Raw genomic sequence first — 12,183 nt, forward strand, 5'->3', positions numbered from 1 at the left:
AGTCCATCTCCCTCCCATCCCCCCTTGCCCATTTCTCCTCTGCCTCTCCTGCCACTGTCCAGTCTTGGCTATCTAATCCATTAGAAATGCCCTTGCAGCAGTAGAATTATCGGCTTGTCTGAGATGTGTGTGTGTGTGTGTGTGTGTGTAGCCCAGACAAGCATAATGATTCGAGAGCACTTTTGAGTAGCCCCCCCCCACCAACCATCCTTTCCAAACCCCACCCATAGGTTAAAAGCCCAACAGCACACCCTGAACCCATTACAGTACACACACAACTATATCATGTACTGCACCGAGGCAGAGTGTGTGTGTGTTTGATGTGTTGTCAGTGGGAGCACAGTGATTTATGATCTCTCATTAACCTCCTGCAGTCGTAAGGAAATGACAGTGCTCACACACAAAGGTTGGGTAAAGCTACAGAGACACACACAGAGGGGGGAATGAGAAGAGAATTTCCCCCATGATCACCCACTGTGTGTGTGTGTATTACCTGGTTCACATTCCACTGGCCCTGCTGTTGTTGCTGCTGCTGCATGGCGGCGTACATCTGGGGAGTCCCCGCCCCCGCTGGCATAGCTCCGCCCGGAGGCCCCATCATGCCTTGCTGCATACTCATGTAACCGCCGTTGGGCATCGCCATACCGACCATCATGCCAGAGTTCTGCCCCATCATGGCTCCTCCTCCCTGGGGCATAACACCGCCCGTCATGGTTGTGGGTGGCATAGCTCCGCCCACTCCTGGGTAAGTCTGGAAGTTAGGCTGTCCGGAGGGCTGGCTGGGGAACTGCTGCATCGGAGGCTGGCCCATATACATAGCAGCAGCTGGAGTTGAGGACACACACACAGACAGAGAGAGAGAGAAAGCATTTGGGTCAACACTTAGTATCAGCAGAGGAAATACATTCTCAAGGTTACCTCCACTAGATTTCTCCTGCAGCAACGCTACATAAAGAAAAGGTTGGAAGTTTACATACACCTTAGCCAAATACATTTAAACCCAGTTTTTCACCATTTCTGACACTTAATCCAAGTAAAAAATCCATGTTTTAGGATCACCACTTTCATTTTAAGGTTGTGAAATGTCAGAATAATAGAGAGAATGATTTATTTCAGCTTTTATTTCTTTCATCACATTCCCAGTGGGTCAGAAGTTTACATGCACTCAATTATTATTTGGTAGCATTGCATTGAAATTGTTTAACTTGGGTCAAATGTTTTGGGTAGCCTTCCACAAGCTTCCCACAATAAGTTGGGTGAATTTTGGCCCATTCCTCCTGACAGAACTGGTGTAACTGAGTCAGGTTTGTAAGCCTCCTTGCTCGCACACGCCTTTTCAGTTCTGCCCACACATTTTCTATAGGATTGAGGTCAGTGCTTTGTGATGGCCAATCCAATACCTTGACTTTCTTGTCCTTAATCCATTTTGCCACAACTTTGGAAGTATGCTTGGGGTCATTGTCCATTTGGAAGACCCATTTGCGACCAAGCTTTAACTTCCTGACTGATGTCTTGAGATGTTGCTTCAATATATCCACATAATTTTACCTCCTCATGATGCCATCTATTTTGTAAAGTGCACCAGTCCCTCCTGCAGCAAAGCACCCCCACAACATGATGCTGCCACCCCCGTGCTTCACGGTTGGGATGGTGTTCTTCGGGTTGCAAGCCTCCCCCTATTTCCTCCAAACATAATGATGGTCATTATGGCCAAACAGTTCTATTTTTGTTTCATCAGACCAGAGGACATTTCTCCAAAAAGTACGAGCTCTGTCCCCATGTGCAGTTGCAAACTGTAGTCTGGCTTTTTATGGCGGTTTTGGAACAGTGGCTTCTTCCTTGCTGAGCGGCCTTTCAGTTTATGTCGATATATAGTACTCGTTTTACTGTGGATACTTTTGTACCCGTTTCCTCCAGCATGTTCACAAGGTCCTTTGCTGTTGTTATGGGATTGATTTGCACTTTTCGTACCAAAGTACATTCATCTCTAGGCGTCTCCTTCCTGAGCGGTATGACGGCTGCGTGGTCCCATGGTGTTTATACTTGTGTACTATCGTTTGTATAGATGAACGTGGTACCTTCAGGCATTTGGAAATTGCTCCCAAGGATGAACCTGACTTATGGAGGTCTACAATTGTTTTTCTGAGGTCTTGGCTGATTTCTTTAGATTTTCCCATGATGTCAAGCAGAGGCACTGAGTTTGAAGGTAGGCCTTGAAATACATCCCCAGGTACACATCCAATTGACTCAAATTATGTCAATTAGCCTATCAGAAGCTCCTAAAGCCATGACATAATTTTCTGGAATTTTCCAAGCTGTTTAAAGGCACAGTCAACTTAGTGTATGTAAACTTCTGACCTAGTGGAATTGTGATACAGTATATTATAAGTGAAATAATCTGTCTGTAAACAATTGTTGGAAAAATGACGTGTGTCATGCACAAAGTAGATGTCCTAACCGACTTGCCAAAACTATAGTTTGTTAACAAGAAATTTGTGGAGTGGTTGAAAAATGAGTTTTAATGACTCCAACCTAAGTGTATGTAAACTTCCAATAACAACTGTATGTATGTATGTATGTATGTATGTATGTATGTATGTATGTATGTATGTATGTATGTATGTACTGTACGTAGCACTACCTGGGGCAGCAGGCTGTGGGCTGACTGTGGTGTTGCTGTAGAGGGAGAGGATGGAGTCCTTGGAGAGGGGTTTCTTGGCCCCCTCCTCTGTCTTGGTGCTGCTACTGTTCTTCTCACTGAAGAGGTCCAGATTAGCCTGGGGGCCAGCAGCACCCCCCGATCCCCCCGCGGACGCCGCTACTGCTGGGGCGCCTGGGGCTGCACTGGAGACTGCCTGGAGGGACAGAACATAGGAACAGACAGAATGTGTGTGTGTGTGTGTGTTTGTGAGATAGATCTGTGGCCAAATTGATTTACTGAAGCCAACCTGCATGAGCAGAATGCACAACCACACATACATGCACGCATACACTCACAACGTAGAGGGAGTACGACTGACAGGCAGCACTTAAAAAAAGAGAGAGGGAGAGAGAGAAATAAAAGGAAGAGAAGAGGTGCTGTCACCTTAAGTGAGATGGATGATATGAATTAGACTGGTGAGGAAGAGAGAGATGAATAGAGCGAGAACGAGGCTGAGAAGACGCACACACACACACACCCTTTATAAAAAACAAACTTTTAACCGTTGTCATGGCCCCCGTCATCACATATACATGTTGAAAATGGCAGATTTGGTCATTGATAAGCGTTTAAATTGGAATGCGTTGGCGGTACAGCAACATGCTATACATGACGTCAGAGCTCAGACTCTGTGCTCCACCGCGCTGCCATGGCTTTGACGGACTGCATTTATAAACTTGAGCACCGCGCGTGACAAGACCCCCATTACCGTTACCCATTTGTTTTCGGAGTGAGGGAAATGCTGTAAACCGAGTGGGTGTGTTCAGAAAGATGAGAGGTTGAGGACTAGAATAAATACCGCTTTGATGTCATACAAGCAATCCACACACCCACGAGTCCCAATGTGCACTTCACGTTTCCATATTTGAAAACTCATGTCATTTACAGTATCAACGTTTGCGATCGTTCTATTTGATCCAGTTACAAGGATGACATGTGTTACGTCCTGAACACACTGAGCCTGTTTGTCGTATGGTGAAGAAAATTAGCCGCGGAACACGTACATGAACGCACTCATGACTCCTCTCTATGTGCACCAAAAGGACAATCTGTCTGAAGTGCCTTTGGAAAGCCTGACACTGTAAGATAGTATTTTAGAACTCAAGCAAGCCATCTTGGCAATAGAATACGCTTTCAAATGATGCCCACCTGACCCAGAATGCGATAGATAACGGTTTGGGTATAACAAAAACAGCAGTAATTGTGTGAAGGTGAGGATAGAGGGCTGTGTTCCAAACAAAATAATACAAGTGTGCCTGCTTCAGTTCCACAGCGGAAAAGCTTGGAGAGCTAAAAAACAAACACCTTATAGTTAAGGTCATTTCCTAGAGTAAAAAGGTACATTGAAAAGGTGTGTGGCCACTTGGCGACACCAGTTAGTTAGTTCTCTCACTCAAACCCTGCTAATGGCTTTTCTTATCAGGCACCTGCTCCAAAATGTCAATGAATAAGTGGATGGTGCTACTGAATGTATCCGGAGTATTTTCAGATTTCATTATGGAACGAAAATGTTAAAATACTGTGAAAGGTACAGTACATGTAAAATGCACATCAAATCAACAGTGTGATGTTTGGATTCGGTCTTGTGAACTGTGGTGTCCTCACCTTTGGTCTGATAATTAGAGGACAGGGGAAATGAGAGGCGCGATAGAGAGGAGGGAAGAAGGGAGAGAGGAGGGAGTCAGTTCATGAATAAGGCGAGACAGGAGGGAAGTTGCGCGATGACGGCATGTACACGCGCGCCACAGGAAGGGCTCTGTGTGTTGTGGCATACGGCTGCTTCTCCCCACCTCTCTGCCTGGGGAACGAAGGGGCAGGAGAAAAGAGGAGGGAACATACAAACAGACGAACTGAGTCCGAGACAGACAGACAGACACAGTGGTGAACAAACACACAAACGTGTACTATTCATGAGCATGACCTTTTAATGTCTGCGCACGCACACACGCACACACACACACACACACGGTCAATTTACTAGGGCCGAGACAGATGAAGGTGACAGGCAGGCGGCTCTGGAGCGTTGCAATATGTATCAGTGTGCTATAAATACCCAGGCATTTGCATGTGGCCCAAAAACGAGCGTTTTCCCAACGTTAGTAGTGTGTTTCTGTCTGACTGCCTTCTGGATCAGTAGTGATATACGAGTAGGAGAGGGAGGGAGGGGTGTGTGCCTGTGTGTCTGGTCAATGTGGAGGGACTAAAGAGATGGTAGTGGAAGAAAATCAGCAGGGACATGTCCTTACAGTGGACACAGACAGGCACACAACACACACAGATGTGTGCATGGCTGGACTCCCACTCTCACACCAGTATCCATGTTACACTCCCCTCCCTTGATTCTCCACAAAGCTGTGAATTAGAAGTGGCATTTTCATTCAACAGCCTTTTCCCACCGTGTCAGTATTCATATACTTCTACATTCAGACCCACAAATACTTAGCAGCGTGTGTTCCAGCCTGCCCGAATCTGGCAGAACACACACACACTACCCCCCCTGATACACCATCTGTAGCTGACAATCCTACTGAGCAGAAGGTTGTGTGTGTATGTAACATGTCTGTATGTGTACGTGGGGGGGGGGGGGGGGGTTATTTTACTGAACCCAGACCTGTCCAGGGAAGAGAGAGGTGGGGGGGGGGGGTATTTTACTGAACCCAGACCTGTCCAGGGAAGAGAGAGGGGGGGGGGTTATTTTACTGAACACAGGCCTGGCCAGAGAAGGGGGGGGTTATTTTACTGAACCCAGACCTGTCCAGGGAAGAGAGAGGTGTGGGGGGGGGTTATTTTACTGAACACAGGCCTGGCCAGAGAAGAGAGAGAGGGGGGGGGGGGGTTGTTTTACTGAACACAGATCTGGCCAGGGAAGAGAGGGGGGGGGGGGGGGTTATTTTACTGGGGATAACACAAATCCTAGGTCATGGAGATCTGTATGGAGATCACATTTTCAGAATTGACACACTGGAGATAGAAGATCACACTAGAATCCTGGTTGATAGTGGAGGGAAAGCAGATCAACGCTGTCTAATGTATGGCTGTGTGTTTGTGGGTGTGTGTACCACAGCTCAAACCAGTAGCACAAACCAACCATAGGCAGCCAGTAGGAAAGTGTGTATTCATGTGTATTCTTTTGTTGTGTGTCTGGATTCCTTCCATGTGTGAAGCAGTGCACATGTGTTGTGTGTGTCCTACATGAACAGAATACAGACTGGGAGGGAGAGACAGGGAGGGAGAGACAGGGAGGGAGAGACAGGGAGGGAGAGACAGGGAGGGAGAGACAGGGAGGGAGAGACACGGAGGGAGAGACAGGGAGGGAGAGACAGGGAGGGAGAGACAGGGAGGGGAAAGGAAGGGGAGCGGGGAAGGAAAGAGGAAGCAAGGAGGGAGGAAGGAGGATTGGCGGGAAGGAGAGGGGAGGGGCTGAGAGAGAGAAGGCAGATTGGGGTTGGTAACAGCAGTAGTTAGAGATGCTGGAACCAACCACCCATAATTGCTCTTCATGCTCACAGTCAGGACTGTGCTGTGTTCATGCTCAGAGTCAGGACTGTGCTGTGTCCATGCTCAGAGTCAGGACTGTGCTGTGTCCATGCTCAGTCAGGACTGTGCTGTGTTCATGCTCAGAGTCAGGACTGTGCTGTGTCCATGCTCAGTCAGGACTGTGCTGTGTCGGCGTGCAGCCGGTGTATGCTCTGAGCCGTGAAACAAGAAAGGGGAGATGTGTGTGTGTGTCTCGGCAGTGGAGAGCCAAGGGAGTATGGAAGTGGGATGAAGGGAGGGGTGGGGGAATGACTGTGGCACCTATCAAACACAGCTCATTCACAAGTGCTTTATTTAACCATCACTCCATCTCTCGTTCTCCACTGCTGTTCTCAGACCGGGAGACGGCTGAGAGAAGAAAATATCCTGTGTGGCTCCTCTCTCTTCCTGTCTCTGTACCATGTTCAGACTACCCTCTCTCTTCCTCAGTCTCTGTACCATGTTCAGACTACCCTCTCTCTTCCTCAGTCTCTGTACCATGTTCAGACTACCCTCTCTCTTCCTCAGTCTCTGTACCATGTTCAGACTACCCTCTCTCTTCCTCAGTCTCTGTACCATGTTCAGACTACCCTCTCTCTTCCTGTCTCTGTACCATGTTCTGACTACCCTCTCTCTTCCTCAGTCTCTGTACCATGTTCAGACTACCCTCTCTCTTCCTGTCTCTGTACCATGTTCAGACTACCCTCTCTCTTCCTCAGTCTCTGTACCATGTTCAGACTGCCCTCTCTCTTCCTCAGTCTCTGTACCATGTTCAGACTACCCTCTCTCTTCCTCAGTCTCTGTACCATGTTCAGACTACCCTCTCTCTTCCTGTCTCTGTACCATGTTCAGACTACCCTCTCTCTTCCTCAGTCTCTGTACCATGTTCAGACTATCCTCTCTTCCTCAGTCTCTGTACCATGTTCAGACTACCCTCTCTCTTCCTCAGTCTCTGTACCATGTTCAGACTACCCTCTCTCTTCCTCAGTCTCTGTACCATGTTCAGACTACCCTCTCTCTTCCTCAGTCTCTGTACCATGTTCAGACTACCCTCTCTCTTCCTCAGTCTCTGTACCATGTTCAGACTACCCTCTCTCTTCCTCAGTCTCTGTACCATGTTCAGACTACCCTCTCTCTTCCTCAGTCTCTGTACCATGTTCAGACTACCCTCTCTCTTCCTCAGTCTCTGTACCATGTTCAGACTACCCTCTCTCTTCCTGTCTCTGTACCATGTTCAGACTACCCTCTCTCTTCCTCAGTCTCTGTACCATGTTCAGACTACCCTCTCTCTTCCTGTCTCTGTACCATGTTCTGACTACCCTCTCTCTTCCTCAGTCTCTGTACCATGTTCAGACTACCCTCTCTCTTCCTGTCTCTGTACCATGTTCAGACTACCCTCTCTCTTCCTCAGTCTCTGTACCATGTTCAGACTGCCCTCTCTCTTCCTCAGTCTCTGTACCATGTTCAGACTACCCTCTCTCTTCCTCAGTCTCTGTACCATGTTCAGACTACCCTCTCTCTTCCTGTCTCTGTACCATGTTCAGACTACCCTCTCTCTTCCTCAGTCTCTGTACCATGTTCAGACTATCCTCTCTCTTCCTCAGTCTCTGTACCATGTTCAGACTACCCTCTCTCTTCCTCAGTCTCTGTACCATGTTCAGACTACCCTCTCTCTTCCTCAGTCTCTGTACCATGTTCAGACTACCCTCTCTCTTCCTCAGTCTCTGTACCATGTTCAGACTACCCTCTCTCTTCCTCAGTCTCTGTACCATGTTCAGACTACCCTCTCTCTTCCTCAGTCTCTGTACCATGTTCAGACTACCCTCTCTCTTCCAGTGTCTGTACCATGTTCAGACTACCCTCTCTCTTCCTCAGTCTCTGTACCATGTTCAGACTACCATCTCTCTTCCTCAGTCTCTGTACCATGTTCATACTACCCTCTCTCTTCCTGTCTCTGTACCATGTTCAGACTACCCTCTCTCTTCCTGTCTCTGTACCATGTTCAGACTACCCTCTCTCTTCCAGTGTCTGTACCATGTTCAGACTACCCTCTCTCTTCCTCAGTCTCTGTACCATGTTCAGACTACCATCTCTCTTCCTCAGTCTCTGTACCATGTTCAGACTACCCTCTCTCTTCCTCAGTCTCTGTACCATGTTCAGACTACCCTCTCTCTTCCTCAGTGTCTGTACCAGGTTCAGACTACCCTCTCTCTTCCTGTCTCTGTACCATGTTCAGACTACCCTCTCTCTTCCTCAGTGTCTGTACCATGTTCAGACTACCCTCTCTCTTCCTGTCTCTGTACCATGTTCAGACTACCCTCTCTCTTCCTGTCTCTGTACCATGTTCAGACTACCCTCTCTCTTCCTCAGTCTCTGTACCATGTTCAGACTACCCTCTCTCTTCCTCAGTCTCTGTACCATGTTCAGACTACCATCTCTCTTCCTCAGTCTCTGTACCATGTTCAGACTACCCTCTCTCTTCCTCAGTCTCTGTACCATGTTCAGACTACCCTCTTTCTTCCTCAGTCTCTGTGCCATGTTCAGACTACCCTCTCTCTTCCTGTCTCTGTACAATGATCAGACTACCCTCTCTCTTCCTCAGTCTCTGTACCATGTTCAGACTACCCTCTCTCTTCCTCAGTCTGTTGTGTACCATGTTCAGACTACCCTCTCTCTTCCCCAGGCTCTGTACCATGTTCAGACTACCATCTCTCTTCCTCAGTCTCTGTGCCATGTTCAGACTACCCTCTCTCTTCCTGTCTCTGTACAATGATCAGACTACCCTCTCTCTTCCTCAGTCTCTGTACCATGTTCAGACTACCCTCTTTCTTCCTCAGTCTCTGTGCCATGTTCAGACTACCCTCTCTCTTCCTGTCTCTGTACAATGTTCAGACTACCATCTCTCTTCCTCAGTCTCTGTACCATGTTCAGACTACCCTCTCTCTTCCTCAGTCTCTGTGCCATGTTCAGACTACCCTCTCTCTTCCTTAGTCTCTGTACCAGGTTCAGACTACCCTCTCTCTTCCTCAGTCTCTGTGCCATGTTCAGACTACCCTCTCTCTTCCTCAGTCTCTGTGCCATGTTCAGACTACCCTCTCTCTTCCTCAGTCTCTGTACCATGTACAGACTACCCTCTCTCTTCCTCAGTCTGTTGTGTGCCATGTTCAGACTACCCTCTCTCTTCCTCAGTCTCTGTACCATGTTCAGACTACCCTCTCTCTTCCTCAGTCTGTTGTGTACCATGTTAAGACTACCCTCTCTCTTCCTCAGTCTCTGTACCATGTTCAGACTACCCTCTCTCTTCCTTAGTCTCTGTAACAGGTTCAGACTACCCTCTCTCTTCCTCAGTCTCTGTGCCATGTTCAGACTACCCTCTCTCTTCCTCAGTCTTTGTGCCATGTTCAGACTACCCTCTCTCTTCCTCAGTCTCTGTACCATGTACAGACTACCCTCTCTCTTCCTCAGTCTCTGTACCATGTTCAGACTACCCTCTCTTCCTGTCTCTGTACCATGTTCAGACTACCCTCTCTCTTCCTCAGTCTCTGTACCATGTTCAGACTACCCTCTCTTCCTGTCTCTGTACCATGTTCAGACGACCCTCTCTCTTCCTCAGTCTCTGTGCCATGTTCAGACTACCCTCTCTCTTCCTCAGTCTCTGTACCATGTTCAGACTACCCTCTCTCTTCCTCAGTCTCTGCACCATGTTCAGACTACCCTCTCTCTTCCTCAGTGTCTGTACCAGGTTCAGACTACCCTCTCTCTTCCTCAGTCTCTGTACCATGTTCAGACTGCCCTCCCTCTTCCTCAGTCTCTGTACCATGTTCAGACTACCCTCTCTCTTCCTGTCTCTGTACCATGTTCAGACTACCCTCTCTCTTCCAGGTGTCTGTACCATGTTCAGACTACCCTCTCTCTTCCTCAGTGTCTGTACCACGTTAAGACTACCCTCTCTCTTCCTCAGTCTCTGTACCATGTTCAGACTACCCTCTCTCTTCCTCAGTCTCTGTACCATGTTCAGACTACCCTCTCTTCCTGTCTCTGTACCATGTTCAGACTACCCTCTCTCTTCGTCAGTCTCTGTACCATGTTCAGACTACCCTCTCTTCCTGTCTCTGTACCATGTTCAGACTACCCTCTCTCTTCCTCAGTCTCTGTGCCATGTTCAGACTACCCTCTCTCTTCCTCAGTCTCTGTACCATGTTCAGACTACCCTCTCTCTTCCTCAGTCTCTGTACCATGTTCAGACTACCCTCTCTCTTCCTCAGTGTCTGTACCAGGTTCAGACTACCCTCTCTCTTCCTCAGTCTCTGTACCATGTTCAGACTGCCCTCTCTCTTCCTCAGTCTCTGTACCATGTTCAGACTACCCTCTCTCTTCCTGTCTCTGTACCATGTTCAGACTACCCTCTCTCTTCCTCAGTCTCTGTACCATGTTCAGACTACCCTCTCTCTTCCTCAGTCTCTGTACCATGTTCAGACTACCCTCTCTCTTCCTGTCTCTGTACCATATTCAGACTACCCTCTCTCTTCCTCAGTCTCTGTACCATGTTCAGACTACCCTCTCTCTTCCTCAGTCTCTGTACCATGTTCAGACTGCCCTCCCTCTTCCTCAGTCTCTGTACCATGTTCAGACTACCCTCTCTCTTCCTGTCTCTGTACCATGTTCAGACTACCCTCTCTCTTCCTCAGTCTGCTGTGTACCATGTTCAGACTACCCTCTCTTCCTCAGTCTCTGTACCATGTTCAGACTATCCTCTCTCTTCCAGTGTCTGTACCATGTTCAGACTACCCTCTCTCTTCCTCAGTGTCTGTACCATGTTCAGACTACCCTCTCTCTTCCTCAGTCTCTGTACCATGTTCAGACTACCCTCTCTCTTCCTGTCTCTGTACCATGTTCAGACTACCCTCTCTCTTCCTCAGTCTGTTGTGTACCATGTTCACACTACCCTCTCTCTTCCTCAGTCTCTGTACCATGTTCAGACTACCCTCTCTCTTCCTCAGTCCCTGTACCATGTTCAGACTACCCTCTCTCTTCCACAGTCTGTTGTGTACCATGTTCAGACTACCCTCTCTCTTCCTCAGTCCTGTACCATGTTCAGACTACCCTCTCTCTTCCTCAGTCTGTTGTGTACCATGTTCAGACTACCCTCTCTCTTCCTCAGTCTCTGTACCATGTTCAGACTACCCTCTCTCTTCCTCAGTCTCTGTACCATGTTCAGACTACCCTCTCTCTTCCTAAGTCTGTTGTGTACCATGTTCAGACTACCCTCTCTCTTCCTCAGTCTCTGTACCATGTTCAGACTACCCTCTCTCTTCCTCAGTCTCTGTACCAGGTTCAGACTATCCTCTCTCTTCCTCAGTCTCTGTACCATGTTCAGACTACCCTCTCTCTTCCTCAGTCTCTGTACCATGTTCAGACTACCCTCTCTCTTCCTGTCTCTGTACCATGTTCAGACTACCCTCTCTCTTCCTCAGTCTCTGTACCACGTTCAGACTACCCTCTCTCTTCCTCAGTCTCTGTACCATGTTCAGACTACCCTCTCTCTTCCTGTCTCTGTACCATGTTCAGACTACCCTCTCTCTTCCTCAGTCTCTGTACCATGTTCAGACTACCCTCTCTATTCCTCAGTCTCTGTACCATGTTCAGACTACCCTCTCTCTTCCTCAGTCTCTGTACCATGTTCAGACTACCCTCTCTCTTCCTGTCTCTGTACCATGTTCTGACTACCCTCTCTCTTCCTCAGTCTCTGTACCATGTTCAGACTACCCTCTCTCTTCCTCAGTCTCTGTACCATGTTCAGACTACCCTCTCTCTTCCTCAGTCTGTTGTGTACCATGTTCAGACTACCCTCTCTAGTGGTAATATCCACAGATACATTGGAGCCGTGTCCTTTCATCTGACAGGCCTTAACTAACCAACAGTGTCAGTTGTAGCTGGGGAGCTGGGGACAGGGACACAGTGAAATT

General features: G+C 48.2%; 1 protein-coding gene across 6 annotated transcripts in view; it reads right to left on the reverse strand.

Moving 5' to 3' along the window:
- Positions 1–12,183, reverse strand: part of LOC139411532 (small ArfGAP 1) — a 60,648-nt gene that overhangs the window by 2,164 nt on the left and 46,301 nt on the right. For all 6 annotated transcript variants that reach the window (XM_071158032.1, XM_071158045.1, XM_071158036.1 and 3 more), the window contains 2 exons: positions 2,642–2,855; positions 494–825 (listed from right to left, as the gene is read on the reverse strand). In XM_071158032.1, the coding sequence (XP_071014133.1) occupies positions 494–825; positions 2,642–2,855 (546 nt within the window). The remainder of the gene's footprint in view (positions 1–493; positions 826–2,641; positions 2,856–12,183) is intronic.

Source organism: Oncorhynchus clarkii, chromosome 1 (assembly GCF_045791955.1).
Source record: "Oncorhynchus clarkii lewisi isolate Uvic-CL-2024 chromosome 1, UVic_Ocla_1.0, whole genome shotgun sequence".
Lineage (NCBI taxonomy): Eukaryota > Metazoa > Chordata > Actinopteri > Salmoniformes > Salmonidae > Oncorhynchus > Oncorhynchus clarkii.